An 18,375-nucleotide genomic window follows, 5' to 3' on the forward strand; every position below is an offset into this window, starting at 1 on the left:
CTGGTTACTAAAATAGCATTAAAATGTTGTGTTTAGTGTTTGTGTACAAAGGTTTGGAGTCCTTGTGGTTTTGTGAAAAAAATGCAAATATGTGTGTGTTGGGTTTGATTCCAGAACTGTTGGAGCTCATAACCTGGTATTTCAAGTCAGAAAAAGAATAATTCTTCTTTTTGGCAGGATACTTGAAATGCTTTTTTAAGGTATATGGGTTGGTGTAGTTTATTTTTTGGTTTTGTTTTGTTTGTTTGTTTTTGTGTTTTGTTGTGGTGCTTTCTTCTTTTTTTTTTTTTTTTTTTGTGGTTTTTGGTGGTGGTGGTTTGGTTGTATTTTTTTTTCTAATATTTTATTTCTTTTTTAGCTGGAGATACATTCATGACAAACTCTGATAGCAGAGCTTTTTGGCCAAGTGCTAGGTAGACATGGACATGAATTAATGAATGTGCTAAAATCTTTGCTAGCCACCTTAGTTGCTAGTCCTTTTTTTTCTCGAAAGAAATAAACATCTTGTCTTGCTTAAAACCTACATTGAAGAACAAAATCAAAAAGTCCTATGTAACTGGTGGAAAAGCAAGATGAATTTTTGTGTTACAAATTCATCTTCCAGCTGCCAGAAACAGCTACATCAGACAAAAGCATCAGATGCTTTTTCTTGCCTTTTTGGTTTTGACCAAAGCACAGGCACTCTGAAACCAGTTATGGGTATCTAATTAAGCTCTTTAATGGTACTTTGCTTTACGCTGGAAGAATTAAACTCTAAAAACCACAAGTTGGCTTCATGACTGAATGCGGTTCTGTTATAAGTTCGTATGTGGGCTGTATTGTTTCTTTCCAAGTCAGGCTGCTTTCAAATTGAAGCTGGCTGAATTGTTTATACAGACTTACACCAAAATAACTGGCATTCTTAATGTTTGGATGTTTGGTTTTTTCTGTGCATTTTTGGGTAGATTGGGTCTTAATATAAGAAGAATAGTTATAAGGAAATAAAAGACTGCTGAAAAAAACTAGTAATAATGTCTATTCTAGCTCTGAATATGTTACTTCATATGCAATTGCTAATTGTTTATTAAAAAAAGTCTGGATTTGTGTTAGGTTCCACAGTGAAGCACAGATTTTAAAGGCAGTTTTATTTCAATGAGGCAATGAAGTTTCTTTGTTTGTCTCCCAAAAATAAAGGGGAATGTTTAATTCAAGTTGGTTTAAAAATAAGTATTAAACAGTATCAAATTATAATATTTCTTTTTTTGTTGTAGGAAGAAATCTACTCCATCTAATTCACTGCTAATTCAGTCCTGCTAATCTGCTAATACTGTAGATTGAAAAATTTTTTGCTGTTGCCAGAATCCCCTGTAATGGGCAAGGAGCCTGAAAGAATACAAATCACTGGTTTTTAACTTTAAAAAAAAATTTTGTGTTTTACAGGTAAGAAACTTACACTTCACCTACAGCAGTAGATTTAGCTTCTGCATCTGTAAAGCCTTGCATTTTAAGTGGTTCCTGAGTGCTTTCAAGTTTTTCTTCTTCCTGATGTCCACTAAAGGCTTACGTACCTGATTTCTGTAGGTTCACATTTACAACCTTCTAAGCTGCTCTTCCTTCTGCAGTTTAGACTTTGTGCCCATTCCTTCCCTTTCCTTGCAGCTTTTGTTGGATTGCTTTCTAGCTGACTGTTTCTAACTTTGTCTTTAATCCACCCTGCTGTTACACTATATTCATTCTCAGCCCTGCTTTGGTCTTACAATGGGAATCAAGGGTCATTAGACACACTGCTGTGGTTATTCTGTTTGTTTTACAGAGAATATGTTTTAAAGTGTTTTGCTTTTGTGCCAGGAGGTGTAATTGCTGCCCACTTTCTCATCTTTAGGAGAATTTCAAAGCAAATATGTTCATGAACTGACATACATTAGGTATGAATGTTATTTAGCACTATAGGTTATAATATTGAAGTGTGGTAATACTGTCTTTCGCAACTGAATTTCTGGTACTAAACTGCATGCTTCAGTGTCAAATTGTCCTCTGAATAGCTATGCACTGTTTAGCTTGCTTTTTATATTATTATGGAGCTGTCTTCTGAAAGTGCAGCTCATTTTGAATATAGTTGGGAGAATTCAAAATAAGAATATAACTGAATTTTGTGACCAGTGAATGTTTTAAATGTGTGAATATTCAGCTGTTGAAGTGGAGTTACTAGAAAATAATTCATCCTTTTTATTTGGGCTGGGGTGATCAGTGTCTAATTTGTACCTATTTCAGGTAATGAAGATCTAATTTATTAACACACCATGGGTTGTGATGTTTTGTTTGGTTTTTTGCTTTTGTTTGGTTTTTTTTTGGGGGGTGGTTGTTTGTTGGTGGTTTTTTGGGGTTTTTTTGGTGTAAGTGAAACTTTACCTGCAAATTGTTCAAAACACTGAAATGTTGCTAGCTTATGTGCAAAGAATGCTCCCCCACAATTCCTGAATGCTACAACTCGATGGTGAGGTCTCACTAAGATGATTATACAATCATAAAATGGTTTGGGTTGGAAGGGACTTTTAAAGCTCATCTAGTCCAGCCTTCCTTCAGAAGCATGTTGGACGGGAAAGAGAAGGGCTTGTACGACCTGTGGCAATCAATAAAATAGTTGTTAATGCTAAGAAGTGGAATGGGTAAGCCTTCAGGGCAGCCAGGCATGGAGGCTGGGTCTCCATGGTACAGAGTACCATGTACCTCCAGAGGTACAGAGTCTGTGCTGATTGGTGGGTGCTGGCTGAGTACTCCGGTGATGCTGTGTTTATGGTGTTATGGAAAAGAGCCCTGGCGTGATGCAGTGTTGCCAGGGGAGCCATGCTGGAGGTAGATCCATTTCCATCATTTCTTCTTGGTCTTTGGGTGGATCCACCTCCATGGGCTACACACCATCAGCTGCATGAGCAATGACCATCGCTCTACCATGGTGTACTCCCTCTGATGCTGCCTTTTCTTTGTCTGTGTCTCCTGCAACTACCCATCTGCCTTCCCCATGCAAAAGTGGGCAGCCACTCACCTTGCTGCTTTGGGAACTTTTTGTTCCAATCATCCTTGAATCTGAGGGCCTTGAAGTTCAGCAGACTGGACCAGCTGTCAGGGCCTATGTATTTATAGGGCCTGGAACAAAAGGCAGAGGTAGCTTGTGGCATCTGTGGGCCACTGTGGTGGCAATGTATGCGGACAAATATGACTGTTCTGGGAGCGGAGAGGAGTGGCAGTGGTCTGAAAGATCCTCGCATGGGAGGAGGAGGAGGAGGTTCAGGTGGGCTGAGGGCTCTTTTCCTGAGGATTGCTCCCCTTTGCCATTTTGCTGCACCTTGGGTACAGGGACTGTTCTCTGCCTCCCCTCTTGGTGCTTGAAGGACAGGCAGTTGTAGGCAGTAGACTTATAGTGGGTAATGCTCTGGCTGAGTGAAATACAGTTTGAAAAGTAGCCACTCAAGTGTCTTCTCTTTCCATTGGGGTGACTGGTAATTCTGTTTAGCTCTAAAATTTTTTGAGACATGCACTTGTGCTTAGCTTTGCTTTGAACAGATGGTCTGCTTCCAGTGTAAGCATAAGCACTTTATAAATGATTATGATGCCTAATTACTGTCTGTTGTTTGGAGAAAGGAGGGGGGGAAAGATTGAACTGGAAACTAATTAAAGGTACCTCAAGACTAACTGAGGTTATATGAAGCTGAAGCTGGCAGAAGGGCATGCTTAGCATTTTAAAGAAATTTAGCGCATTTAAAGGTCTTAAAAAGATGGGTAAATTCTTTTAATGATAAAAGTGTAATAATTTGTCTTCAACATTACTTTGTCCTTCCCCAAACCTACCTGTCTCTCTGGTTTTTAGAATGCAATGAATTTGTTGCATCAGAAATGCTTTTATCATTAAGAAATACAAGACCTTCTTGAAAGCCTGTACCAGGGACTTTCTTGCTAGTTGCTTTCCTTGCATCCAACTACTAAGTTGTCTTTTGTTAGTTGCTACACAGGAGTTGTAAATCCCTGTTTTGCTGAAGTAGGCAGAATAATTTAGGATGTATTTTAGTCACGGGAAAGTTTGCTGTTGCAAAAGTAAATGATGTAAATCATCTGTGCACTTGAACCCTCTAGTAAGAAAGTAGGCTGCTACATAAAAAAAATTGACAGGTTAGTTTTTTTATAACAGTCTTTGTTGCAACTCTCCATGTAGTATTTTTCAGACTTTGGTATATTGCGGAATCTTCAGCTTGACACTGATAAGGTTTTTCTTTTAGAAGTTTCTCTTGCTTGAAAAATGAAACTAGGTATTGCTGTAAAATCTATGAAGTTCCTACTGGAAGCTCTATACGCTTTTAACATCCAGTTGTCAGGTAAAACCAGCCTTCATCTGACTAGCAGAGGTCCCTCAGTTTTCCTTCTGCACTGGTCTAGATCCCTTGTAGCTACCAATACCCACCTGTTACATAGAGGTATGAGGCACCAAGTTGTAAGTAACTCCATGCAAAGTGTGTTTCTTGTGTTTGTTTTACCTGAGGATGATGCTTAAAACTTAAATGAGCAGCTAACTTTAATAGGTTTCTTATTTGCTTAAGAGACTTCTGGATGCTTTAAAGTAATGTGTCTGCTTTGTAAAAAGTTCAGTATAGGAGACATTGTCCACATTGCTTGTCTGACTGGAATTTGTATCTTCATCCTGTAGGTTGAAAGCAGAAATGTCTGTGTTCAGGAAAGGTGTTAGATAGCTGTGTCGACTGGAAGCTACAGAAACTTACTGAGACACTTGTTACCAGCTTGTTTTGATGGAGATGCCAGTTAAGCCTTCGGCCTCTAGAAAGAGCCACAGACTTAATTACTGTTAAACAAAATACCGTGTGGTTTTCTTCAGTTGTAGTAGGCAGAAGGCTTCAAATTTTTTCTGGTCTGAAAGAACTGCTTCTAAGCTTTGTTTCTTCCCTTTAGTAAACAGTTCAAGTGAGAATTTCAGTTGCCTCTACCTCAGAGCAGTTGGCAGGCCTTCTGCATTTTGGTGGGATGCTTTCTTCTTTTCAGATTTAAGTTAGGTGTTTACCATGTGGAATGTTATTTCAGCATTCTTTCAGAGAAGAATCTGCAAACAGTATTAACCAGGGAAACAAAGCAGTATTTTTCTGAATGCTGGGTGTTCCTTAAAATCTTGAATTGACATAACTTGTACATCAGCAAGTTGATGTGAACATTCAGAAGTGCTGTTTCCATGAATTGGAAGTCTGTTAGTCTTGCTATCTGGAAATTTTCAGAGATTATGGAAAGCTAACTCAAGTTACAAAAGACAAATATCTGCAGCACCTTTACTGTCTTTTTCTTTCTACACTTGAGAGTTTTTAGTATTATCCTGGATTATTTTTCTTCTAGAAGTATCTAATCTTGAGCATGTCTAGTATTTAGCAGTCTCTTACATCTTTAATTGAATCCAAACGTGATTTTTCTGCTCATATTGGTAGTGAAGTTGAACACTGGCAGTACCACAACCCAGTTGACTTGCAGAGTTTATCTTTGCAGATAGTGAAATTTAGGAGGAGCACTCCTGATTTGTGGACATCAGGTGTAATTGTGACTACGTTAATGGGACTGAAATTTGAAAAACATGAAGATAATTAAGAATTTCAGAATTGGTAGGTTTGGGGAGGGGGGGTAGAAAAGTAGGCTGTGGGAAGAATAACAACTTTGTTTTTTAAATTTCCATTCAGAGCTATGTTAGACCGACTAGATTATCGCCGATGATAACGCCTAAGAAAATTCTCTTTCCTCCAGGGTTCCTGGACTTCCTCTTTGGCGCATTTTATGTTGTTTATCTTTCCTTATTTCAAAGGACCTGGGCTCCTGTTGAAAAGTGACGGAATAATCTCTGGCCGGCACCTGCCATGTTGAGGGAGCACCTCTAAAAGAGCTTGCCTGCGAGACAATTTGTGAAATAACGCAGTAACATGTTCGCAGTAGTATGCCTTTTTTTTTTTTTTCTTTTTTTTTTTTTTCCTATTTTCCATTGTTGAATTTCTCTTGAAATAAGTAACTGAGAATTACATTGAAGCTACTGAAATGAGCTTTATTCACTGCGGAGGGATTTACACCTGGAATTAGCATTAATGGTTGTTACTTGTAAAGATGTTGCTTTCATTAATTGTGGCAATGGGAATGATTTGATCCGCTTTCTAGAGGCTTAAAAAAGGCAAACCAAACAAAACTTATCCCATGACTAATAGTGCGCTTAGTTTCACTTGCTTACAGTAAGTTTGTGTGTAGGCTGAATACCCACCCACAAGCTAGTGTGTTTAACAACTTTCTATAATTTGATTTAAGCTAATTCATGAGATCAGATGTTTTGAACCCTACTTGTAAATTTACTAATTCTTTTATTAGAAAATAATTTCTCTGGTTTTTAACCACTTAATCCTTGCATGAGATCTCACATGATTATAAGTACTGATACTGCAACTGAAATTAGCTGTACCTTTTCCTGACTTGTTTGACTCCCATATCTTTAAACAGAAAGCTATGTAATCTAGGGGCAGTTATGTATACTTATGCCTTCTGACAAAAGGCTAAGCAAAACAACATGGCATTAAGTGATCAGTGTGTAATGGTTAAAGCAACAGCGAAAATCCTGAAAGCAATTAAAACTTCTCTATAGTGAATATACCAGGCTTTTCTGTGTTTAGGCCAAATACTGGCAGTGTTGCTGCTGAAGATAATCATAAGGGGTTTGCTGGATGCTTGGACTTTTACCTGTTTTCTAAACTGCTCAAGTACTAAGTTTTGACACTTCACTGTTCTAAATAGCTTTAGTGTGGATGCTGAATCCACTTTTAACTTGGAAATAAATGCTTAAAGCTGTCTTTATCTTAGTTTGCATAAGAATTAGATAGGTTTTTGGGGGGAGGTTAGTAGGTTTTTATAAGAATGTACAGCAAAAGTGTTTAAGCTTGCTGCCTCATACCCCCTGCAGCTTACAGATGTATTCTTGCTAAAATACTATTATTCATCTATATTCTTTGCAGTAACCACATGTCCTCACAGCTGATGTGGCTAATGCACAGCAGTAACTAATGGATGGAATTGGAAGGCAGTTACTAAAGGAACAAAGGGAATGTTTCCTTATGAGTACTGCTTAAAAACCAATTACTGCTTCCAGTTGTAAGGAAAGGAAAGTTTCTGTTGCTGCACTCTAGTATCTGTAGTATCTTTTAGTCCACGTTCTGCGTTCATGTAAGACCAGCTGATATTGTGTCAGAGGTTAAATGTCGTATCCAAGACCTGTTTTGGATAGGAGGGGGTGGAGTGCATGCTTGTATTGAGCTTTATGTGAAGTGAAAGCAGACTCTATCATAGACTGAAATATTCTTTTCTGATAGCACAGTTATCTCGATAGAAACTGCTTGTGAAGTGTCTTAGAGCAACAGAATTAACATATGCCAAAGCCTTTTATAAGGAAGGGTAAAGATGCTCATCCTTACCCATTTCTCTTATGGTCTTTTGCAATGTTTGTGTTTGGGGCCACTGCTCTTGCACATGTTTGCATAAGATATTTTATTGTCCCATGCCAAGGATGGAGCATTCACAACCTCCCTGGGCAACCCATTCCAGTGCCTCACCACCCTCTCAGTAAAGAATTTCTTCCTTATATCCAATCTAAACTTCCCCTGTTTAAGTTTGAACCCGTTACCCCTTGTCCTGTCACTACAGTTCCTGATGAGTTGTGAATGCTCCATCCTTGGCGGTGTTCAAGGCCAGGTTGGATGAGGCCTTGGGTGGCGTGGTTTAGTGTGGGGTGTCCCTGCCCTTGGCAGGGGGGTTGGAACTAGATGATCTTAAGGTCCTTTCCAACCTTAACTATTCCATGATTCTATGTTATTCCTCCTGTGTCAAGTTTGTGGAGGGAGTTGCAGTGAGTGAGTAGGTCCTGTGTTGAAATTAGTTCCAGCACTTTGATGTGTACTGCCGGCAAGTTAAAATGTGTTATAATTCCTTCACCTTCATAGGTGTGTCCTTCAGTGGTAGGGGTAGTATTCAAGTGCATTTATGCAGTGCTCATTTTATCTTTCCCAGCTCTATTAATTGCTGAGCACGTGGTTCTGAACCTGAAACCTGGTCCATAGGTGAAAAATAAAGTTACCCTTATTTCTTTAATGCAGAGTAGCATGTTCCTTTCACATAAGTAAAACCCTGGAGCAGTCTAACTTTATATTTGGATGTTAGAATTTTGGCCATTGCTGAAGGTACAAAAATTACTAGAGTATTCAGTCATCTTTAATCAAGCCTGATTTTGTAGCTTTTGATTGTCAGCATCTACTGTCGTGTCTCCTTTGAGTTCTAGAAGTTTCTATGCATGCAGGTACCTTTGGGGTTAGAAGCTATAAAGTATGAAGTGTTACCTACAAATACTGCTTAAATAGATTTGTAAACTTAATGCTTTGTTTTCTTCTTTTTTCTTCTTATCCAGACCAGCATGTTTTGGAAATTTGACCTCCATTCGTCATCCCACATAGATACACTTCTAGAGAGAGAAGATGTAACACTGAAGGAATTGATGGATGAAGAGGATGTTCTGCAAGAGTGCAAGGCTCAGAATCGCAAACTTATAGATTTTCTACTGAAGTTAGAATGTTTGGAAGACTTGGTTTCATTTATTATCGAAGAGCCACCTCAAGACATGGATGAACAAATTCGATATAAGTAGGAAAACTTTTGGGGTGGGGGAGACTTGGGAAGGTGGAAAGAAGGGTATCTTACTCTGGTTAATTTGATAGTGTGTTTTGCATTTGTACTTGCCAGTACAATACCATTATCTTTAGAGCAAGTTTTTTTTCAGGAGGCTTTGTAGAACTTAAAAATCAGTCTAGTATTTGCATTTTTTTCACATGGAAACCTCTTATCCACAAATGCATCCAAACCCAATTGCTGTCCAAAGGAGGTTTAAACAAAAAATTAAAAAAAAAAAAAATAAAAAAAATATCAGAGCTCTCATGAAGAATCTTGTAGTTGTGATGATTAAGGAAACAGTTGAATGAAAACCCCTGTTTGGTAGTATAGTTAAGTGCTTGGCTTTGTTTTATTGATGATTGGAAAGATGTTTTGAAGATGCTTATGGAAGAATGTACTTAACATGTGATTACTAGTGTTTTCCTTTGCAGAGGAATTGTAGGAATTCCTTTGTAGGAATTAATTAACTATGGCCATGACTTCAGCTAGCTTGCTGAGAAGGTTCAAACTCAAAAGTCAATCTAGCAGTTCGTATAAAAGAATTTGTACTGTTTTGGGACTATTTTAGAGTTGCCTATGCAGACAGTAGCTTTTTTTCTTAAGGGTTGGGGGGGAAGAATAATACGCTACACTGTTAGTTGCAGCACTTCACCATTTCTGGTAAACCAAGCCTCCTGTGTTTCTAGTAGCATTTGAAACTTAAGCTTCTTTCATTTAAAAACCTTAGGCTGTCAGTCAAAATTGTCTTTAGTCTGAGTAGGTGATAGTACATCAAATGCAGGAAATTACTGGTCTTGTGTGCCTCTTGGTTGAATTACTCAGTGTTCTGAACTATACTTCTGCTTAGGTGTCATGAAGCAGTACTAGCTAGTTTTGCAGGTTTTGTCAGACTGACTAGTTTACTGAACTTCTACATAACTGCAATATGTATATATATATTTTAATATCCTGAAACTACTCCTTTTGACCATTTTAGTATAATCCCTGTTATATCAGAGAGAGGCAAACACAAAGTTTTTTCCCCAGTATTAGTCCAGTACTTCAGTCTGCTTAACTTCTTGATAACTAACTTTTTCCTATCAAAAAAAGTTGCTTCTGCAAGAAGACTTGAACAGATAGGCTTAATGATAGAACAGAAGACTTTAATAGTAGATCTTAAGATAAAAGTTTGCCCTTTCCTTTCCCCACTTCCCTAGTATTGTCCTGTTGCTACTAAAGAACAGAGTAGTCCATTTCTTAAATGAAAGAATAGAGTTTGTATGCTGAATGTACAGTTACGTTACAGTGCGGTAGTTTGCTGCTTTAATTAGTGCAGACCAACCCTGCTTGAAAACTTGGTCAGAAGCTTTACCAGATTCTGAATTCTGAGCTGGGAGTATGACAACTTTGAAGTCTGACTAACAGTATGTTGTTGTTGTTGTTGTGGTTTTTGTTTTTTGTTTTTTGTTTTTTTTTTCCCCAGATATCCAAACATATCGTGTGAGCTGCTTACATCAGATGTCTCACAGATCAATGATAGGCTGGGAGAAGAAGAATCCTTACTTATGAAACTGTACAGCTTCCTCCTAAATGAATCTCCTCTAAACCCTTTACTGGCCAGTTTCTTCAGCAAGGTGCTAAGTATTCTTATAAGCAGAAAACCGGAAGAGGTAAATATTTGCAACCTCTCCAATTTAACAAGTGCTCTAATAAAGTTGTATTTGGCAATGCTGCTTAAAGACTACCTGTTTAAGGATAGCAGCAAAGTCAAAAGAGGGCATTCAACTTCTATACTAGCTGAAGATGCTAACCATTTTTAATGGTATGCACAGGATTAAAAAATGTATTTGGATAAGTACGATGTACTTGATTTGCATTTGCCTGAGCTATGTGTGCGATCAATATAAGAGTACTTACCCTTTGGCTTAGCTTAGCTCAGTATTTTATGTGATTATACGTATTAATTGTTAAAGGTGAAGGTAAGTGATTTAAATCGGTAGGAGTGCATCCAACTTGGTGTGAAGAGTTGGTCTAGAACAAGTTGACAGATGTTTGGAGTCCTTGTTCATAAATGTTGTTAAACTGTTCATGTGGCCCAGTACTGCAAAGAGCTGCAATGACAGGCTGTCAGACCTCAGAAAATTAAGTTTATGACTGTTCCGTAATTTAGCAAGCTCTGTATTTCTTTGCATTATATTAAGGCCTTGCTGTGTCAGGCTTTGCTCGCTAAGCAGGAATGAGAGTAATTTGTACCAAAAAGGAGAGCTGACAGTGCACTGGATTATAAGTAGTTTATGGTCAGCCAGTTAGGCTTGAGAGGAGGTCCAAGACACACTGCACATTGTATGGATCTGTCCTGTGCCGCTTTTGCTACTTTATACATGTATATTAGTTTATCTTGCCTTGTACTGCAAGCTTTAAGTAGCAAAAGTGTCTTAAGAACTTCTTACTTATTTTCTCCATTTGCTAGGAGAGAGAAGCTTAATCTGGTTGGTATAATTTACCATGTAACATAGAGATAAGTAAATACAAGCTTAATTCTTCTTAATTTCTAGATTGTGGATTTTTTAAAGAAGAAACATGATTTTGTAGACCTCATTATTAAGCACATAGGGACCTCTGCTATCATGGACTTGCTGCTCAGGCTACTGACTTGCATAGAACCTCCTCAGCCTCGGCAAGAAGTGTTAAATGTAAGTAAAGTGTCTCAAAGGATTTTCATCTGACATTTGTGAACTGTAAAATGGCTTATATTCTGCTGGGTTTACTAAGTTTAGTTCTTCAGTGTGCTGAAGTTCAGTGTGTGGGTTTTGGTTTGGTTTTGTGGGGTTTTCAGCTGCTTTTGTTTGCTTGTTTTTTCATGGAGCTGCCAGTAGTTTTCCAGCACAGCCACTGTGCTGGTGGAGATGACTTAGAACCCGAGAGGCTGATCTGTTCCCCTGGTTTTTAATATATAACTTACAAGTGTCAGATGCAGTTTTAAAAAAGTTTTGGACTTCAGTGAACATATTTTTATATTTTTGGCTGTTTATTTAAAAATAAGGCTTTCCTTTTCATAATTGCTTAGAAACACTGACTTTTACCTTTTATTTCTGAAGTATTGTTAGTCCTTGTTTAGTAATGTTGATAGTATGACTTGTTGCAATTGTCAAATGACTACTTTTAATTTTGTTAATTTTAATTCATTCACATGGATAGAATTCTTACTAAGATTCACAAACACTTTTACAGTGGCTAAATGAGGAGCGAATTATCCAGCGACTTGTGGAAATTGTGCATCCATCTCAAGATGAAGATGTAAGTATTGGTCTGAAGCTCTTCTGGGTCTGTCTTTTCAGCAAGTTGCTGTACAACATAGTACTAGAGTTTTTTGGGTTTACTGTTTTCTGCCCTTCTTTTCAGTAAGCTGTGCCCCCCCTTCCCCCTTTTTGGTCTCACTTCAATCCAGGTCAAAGCCTTGTACATATTCTAAGTTTTGCCACCTTAATATAAGAAATATTCTTGCCTAATGCTTCAAGTTTGTTTTGTCCTATTAAGGTTTTGTTACAGCATAAAGCTATTGTCTGAATGTTTATTGTGTAGGAGAGATTTGTCTGAGGTGGAACTTCCACCTTTTTTAGTTGAAGAGTTACAGTCCAGCTTGTTGTTACTCTTACAGTGAATAGCTTTATTTTTCTGTTCCAGAGGCATTCAAATGCATCACAGTCACTCTGTGAAATTATTCGTTTAAGCAGAGACCAGATGTTACAAGTACAAAACAGTTCAGAACCAGATCCACTGCTTGCAAGTCTAGAGAAGTAAGTTGGCTTGCTCCATTCCTGATTGTATTTACAGTTCAAGGTCAGAAATTAAAAACCTTTTTATGAAAACCATTAGAAATGGCAAGCTCCACTCTTCAGTTTAATTTTCTTGACTCTCATCTGTGTAGTGCAAAATAATTCAGCAAGTAAGCAGAGCCCACCTGGAGGACTTCTTGGGATGAGATGTGTCTCATTAAAATATTTCCTGCTTTGCCAGAGTTAGTGGGATCAAACGTGGAGGTCAGCCTGACACTTTGCAGAGTATACAAGGGAGACTTTTGCTTTGATCTGTTACTTGTTGTAAATTAATCCAAGTGTGTGTTTCTGCCAGAGAAGATTCTTCTATATTCCCTTCTTCCTTTTGCTGGTTATAGGTTTAGGTTTGTGAGGCTGTTGTGGGAAGCTGAATCAGTTTTTTGGTCTGACTGAAAAGTTCCTTTTTGTAGTGTTGTTTCTCAGTAGATCCTATGGAAGGATCTAAACCTAGATCAATGGAAGGAATAGGAAAATATGATCAGGACAGTGAGAATGGGAGTGATTGTCCTAGTGGTACTTGCTAGTTTGAAATAGCTACTGGTTTTCACTGTATTATTCCTTTATTAATTTTACATGCGCAACTGGTAGCTACTTCTGTTACAGCTGTATTTGGAGGCAGTGTTTTATCTGATGCCAATACTTTGCTTTTCAGGCAAGAAATCATAGAGCAGCTGCTATCTAATATTTTTCATAAAGAAAAAAATGAATCTGCAATAGTCAGTGCAATCCAAATACTATTGACTTTACTTGAGACAAGACGACAGACGTAAGTGTTCTTTTTTTCACTTAAATTATGCCTGCATAATGTAGCTACTGTTCAGCAATAGTGTCTTCACATACTTATGACTGAATCATTTTTGTGGCCTGTTGTAACTGAAGAGGTAAAAGAGCAAACCAAGTGATTGCAGTTGGCATTATTACGCTTTCACCAAATGATTGGTCTTTCTGCTGTTTTTTCTAGAAGCTAGTTTGTACCACTTGACAGCTCAGGCTAGTTACATTACTGTCTACCTTGTATACAGAAAGAATTTGATGAAAATATATACAGTACAGTGAGGGGGTATTGACTTTTAAAAAGGTTATTTCTGATTTTATTACAGCCTAATGTTGAGAAACTGCTGAACTGCTGTTCTCTGTGGTACATTCAACTTGTTTATGTACCACTATATCATAGATTTATGATAGATGAGTGAAACTCTTCATCTGCCTCAGAAGAGGAAATAGAACAAGTGTAACGTATAATCTCAAAACCGTATTGGAGATTTCAAGCACAATAAACCTAAAAATACTAGGGCTAGTGTTTGGAAAGATCTTTTTCAGCTGTTACTTGACACTTTGTGTTTGTAACCTTACGTTTTTACTTGCTTCTTCATTATTCTCACATGCCTTCAGAACCATGACACACTCAATACTTTAAAGATGTTTTATAACTAGTTTTGATATTAATTATCAGATTTTAATTGTGTGTTTTAGATTTGAAGGCCATATAGAGATCTGTCCTCCTGGCATGAGCAATTCAAAATATTCAGTCAATAAAAGTGTTTTAGAAGCCATAAAAGCACGACTTTCATCCTTCCATGAACTCCTACTTGAGCCTCCAAAAGTAAGTGAAACCTTGTGTTAACAAATTGAGACAAGACTGTCACTGTGTGACTGTGTTTCAGGCAGGTGATAATAACAAAACAAACCCAGTTTGACAAGTTTTGGGCAAGTGCCCAGGCTTTTTTCTAGCCTCTTGAGAGCTTTGCTTTCATTATTCTTGTCCCTGAGCCAACGTGTTCTGCTAATTGATATGCTTTTCCAGTTTAAACTTTGTTTAATTGGCAGAATAACCTTGAAGCAATTACTTTTTTCAGAAAGCAGTGAAAAGAGATTTGCCATATATGCTTAAGGTGGGTCCTGCTTTCTGCTTGGAAATCTGATCTGAGTAAGAAATACGGACTGTGGACGCAGTAGTTGTTGGGAACGTTGGCATCGCCCAGATGAGGCCTGCACAATTCCCCTACACTTGCTCACAACTCGAGTAGACTAGCTCCACAGCACATACCCTGCACTGTCTAAGCATGTTAAATTCTTTAGACTTTTTAGCTGATTCAGGCAGCTCACCTATGTCATGCTGTTGCAAAAGATTAATACAGGATGCATAAACAGGGTGTTTGCCTATGATCCATTGTCACTGCAGAATTTCAGCTGGAGCACAGTGCCCTGAACTGCATTCCACAGTCCGTAAGGGAAAAGGACTTGTGTGCCAAAGTGAAAATAAAGACCAGAGGTGCATGAAGTACCACAAGGGGGGGTGTGGTGTGTGTGTGTCAAAGTAGTGTTATTTTGGCATAAAAAAGATGAGACCTCAGAATTTCCAAATGCTGAAGAGGTAATAAAGAAACTGTCTTGTCTTTATTGCAATAACCTGGCAAGGTACAGGTCTATATTAAAATAAAAGCAGGGTCACATTAGATACTTGAGCAACATATTCAGTGACTTCACTAGATGACTTATTCAAAAGCTATGTCCAACTATCAGAAAATACTCATTTTGAGCATCCTTAGATTTTTGTCGTATGGAAGGAATGGCATAAACAAACTAGCAGGATGTCAGCTTCTGGTGCAGGGGTGGCACTGGTCAGGCAAAAATAATATCCAGTGATAGTGGTCTTGTCAAAATGTGTTTGTACCTTAAGACAGGAGGATATTTTCATTATGAATTTCCCTGCCCATTGCATATTTTCTACAAGATTTTTAGATCTAATAGTAAAGATTTTTAGGTCTAATTAGAGTAGCTAATACCAGTTTTTCTTATTGGCTGGTTATGTGACACAGTTCTTATGTAACTGGCTAAAATGAAAATAAGACACCAGAGGAGCTTGTTGCTTGCTGAAGTTGTTCTTAAGTTAGGGTTGGTTTGTTGAGTTCTTACAATATTTCATTACAATATTCATAGACTCTCCATTTAGCTGTTTTGTGTATATTGTAGCAATGTAGACTATAGCTGGATTGACTAGCAAGAAGCATTTCCTAGGAAGTATCTCCTAATTCCTTTCAGGATTGGGTAGAATGCATCTACTTTGAGATCCTCTCTGTAGTCAACAATAAATTTTTACAATGTTTTTTGTCTCGTGTCTGTTTTTACTGTTTTGCGTGGCTAATTTTAGTTAAAATAAGCTGTAGTGTTCAGAATAAAAAATTGGGGGTTTGCAGGGTGAAGGCAAGAGTTAAGGACTAATTATATATATTTTAAGCACTACTCTCTCGTGCATAGTAATGATGAGCTGGTATTTTAACGGATTTTATGTATGTGCAATTTTCTTTTTCAGAAAAGTGTCATGAAGACAACCTGGGGTGTGTTGGATCCACCTGTGGGAAACACCCGTTTAAATGTGATTAGATTAATATCTAGCCTTCTACAGATGAATACAAGCAGTGTGAATCAGGAGCTTATAGAGCTTAACAGCATAGGAGTAATACTGGTAAGAACTTTATGCTGCCTTTATTTTTATGGATTGTTATTAAGATCTAATGTATTTTTTTCTGGCACTGCAGATAATTTACTGGCCTAATTTTTCAGACTGTTACGGCTTTTGTTGCACCATTGAAGAACCCTTAATAGTGGATTTTACTGTTAAATGTTGACTTCTGACAGATGAATTTTCCTATGACCACTTGAATTGCTCTTATCCTCTACGTCTTCATAAATACATTAAGTGGTTTTCTTAACAGGCTTATTTTTTCACCTGTATGTTCTCAAGTTTTCAGCCATGTTCAAGGCTTCCCCTGCTTGTTCTCATTCTTTTCCTAAGTTGTTCCCTCAAAATCTTTTTTCCTCTCAATAATACACATCACATCAAATGATATCTCGGCATTGTCCTATAAAGGGACAGATATTCTTGGTGGCTTGTATGCCTTCAGTCCTCTAAAACCAATATGTTGCACACCAAACTTTCAGTCAGTTAGCTCGCTTTTTGCAAATGTTGGTTGTGTGCTGTAAGTATTTCCTGCTTTGTACTTCAGCTGTAGCAGGACATACTCTTTGTGTTTAGGTTGACCAAAACAATGCAAATGTTGGTAATTGGATAAAAAAAATAACCAGCAAAAAATGCTGGAACTTATACTGTAGCTTCTGAATACAATATGTAAACTTCTAAGTAGGCAGTTGCAAACTTACAGTGTAAGTACCAGTGTATAAACCATTTGCCCCAAATGGTTTTAGTCTAAAATCACTTTTTGTTCCAACAACTACATTTATAATGTCTTCATTGAAATTCCTCTGCATAACTTGGGTTTGCAACCACGTGCTAAGCTCGCCATAATCTATTTCCTGGGTGTGTTGTCTATGGGAATTTACGTGTTGTGAACACCTGCCTGTTCTTATAAGGAGGTTATTTTGTAAACCAAATTCAGTGAGGCTTGAACATGCTCTTCTATTAAGGTTTTATATAAAGAAAGAAAAAATAATTATAGCCATATAAACTTCTTGGTGCTTCATGCTATTTGCTGCAACACCAATGCTTTACTGTGCAGACTTGACTGTTAGGAAAAGTAATTGTTTAGCTCTAGTAGCATATGGAAGGATGTCCTTAGTTTAGGAGGACTGAAAGAAACTTGGAGGGATTTGAAATCTTTAGCTGTGTTTTGAATGAGACTTAAATTTTTTAATACTGTTTCAATCACTGCATATATTAATTTTGTTTTACTACTGACAGCAGTAGTTTGAGTTTTGCAGTTAGTAGTAGTCTAAAATAACTGGACATAGAGCTTGAAAAAATCTTTAAGAGGGAAAATGTGGAGAGCCAGGAATACAACTAGATGAATACTGTTTTATCTCAACTTCAGTATTTGTCTGTCTTGTGTAATGCATTTAATAATCTTAAACTGCATCTAGATTATCTGAGGTAGCCTTCTGTAATAGTAGAATAAAATTAGTGGATGATGGGTTTAAAACAGGTAGATATAATTTTGTAAGGAATGTCACTGAAGAGGGGAACACATTATAAATGGTGTTGTAGATGCTAGAAGGTTAAGTGAACTCAAAGAGAAGTCTCAAGGGCTGCTCAGGTCATTAATTATACTTCTGACTTGTAGTGACTCCGGACTGCAGCTAAAAGCAGTGTAAGTAGGGAAGGTCATTACTCCCTTCATTCTCTGAACATGCATTATTGGTTACCACAGCTTAAAATTAAGAATTGAGTTTTTGTTCTGATCCAATATTCTAGTCCTTGTGTTCAGATTATAGCAAGCACAATAATTAACTTTATTTGTAGGTTACAAGGTTTCTCTTGCACAATAATACTTATTGTAAAACTTACAGAATTTGTTTCTGTGTAATAATACAGATGACTTGCTGGGGCGAGACTGTTGGTTGTGTTTAATGAAAAGACTATGGTTTGTGTAAACCTTGTTGAATTTGTTTTTTCAGGACATGTTCTTTAAGTACACATGGAATAACTTTTTGCATACACAAGTAGAAATCTGTATTGCATTGATTCTTGCAAATCCTCTTGAAAGCACGGAAAATGGCACAATTACAGATCAGGATTCCACTGGGGACAATCTCTTGCTGAAACATGTAAGTTCTGGGTTTTGGGGAATCTCTTGAATTTTCCTATCTTCCAGCTGTGGTAGCAGTTTCTCTTATGTAAAAAATACCCTGATTTTACTTTATTTATAGAATGAACAGGAATATTTCTCTGTTTTCCCTTACTGTGTCCATTTAGGATGTTAAACATGAAAGTGCCATAAGGTAGATTTGCTGCCCTGAAGTTGGCATGAGTGCAGACCTGCAAATACTTATTTTCCTTGAAGGAGGAGTTCTCTTACTTTAAGAATAAAAATTGCTATTTCAGTAGCTTTAT

The 18,375-nt window shown here is 37.4% G+C and overlaps 1 protein-coding gene across 16 annotated transcripts in view; it reads left to right on the forward strand.

Moving 5' to 3' along the window:
* The window catches only part of PPP6R3 (protein phosphatase 6 regulatory subunit 3), a 58,394-nt gene that overhangs the window by 11,269 nt on the left and 28,750 nt on the right, over positions 1-18,375 (forward strand). For 9 of the 16 annotated variants that reach the window (XR_013956996.1, XM_080619242.1, XM_080619239.1 and 6 more), the window contains 11 exons: positions 1,251-1,419; positions 5,825-5,951; positions 8,453-8,685; positions 10,175-10,361; positions 11,247-11,384; positions 11,923-11,988; positions 12,376-12,488; positions 13,180-13,293; positions 14,001-14,130; positions 15,841-15,993; positions 17,940-18,089. Coding sequence is in view for 15 of the 16 variants with exons in the window: in XM_080619242.1 (XP_080475368.1) it covers positions 5,940-5,951; positions 8,453-8,685; positions 10,175-10,361; positions 11,247-11,384; positions 11,923-11,988; positions 12,376-12,488; positions 13,180-13,293; positions 14,001-14,130; positions 15,841-15,993; positions 17,940-18,089 (1,296 nt within the window). In the remaining variant the exon portion in view is untranslated. Of the gene's footprint in view, positions 1-1,250; positions 1,420-1,539; positions 1,557-5,514; positions 5,628-5,824; positions 5,952-8,452; positions 8,686-10,174; positions 10,362-11,246; positions 11,385-11,922; positions 11,989-12,375; positions 12,489-13,179; positions 13,294-14,000; positions 14,131-15,840; positions 15,994-17,939; positions 18,090-18,375 lie in introns of those variants that run through there. The other 7 variants (XM_080619234.1, XM_080619247.1, XM_080619246.1 and 4 more) reach the window with 6 other exon arrangements.

The sequence above is a fragment of the Psittacula echo genome (assembly GCF_963264785.1).
Source record: "Psittacula echo genome assembly, chromosome: 5".
In the NCBI taxonomy this organism is placed as follows: Eukaryota; Metazoa; Chordata; class Aves; order Psittaciformes; family Psittacidae; genus Psittacula; species Psittacula echo.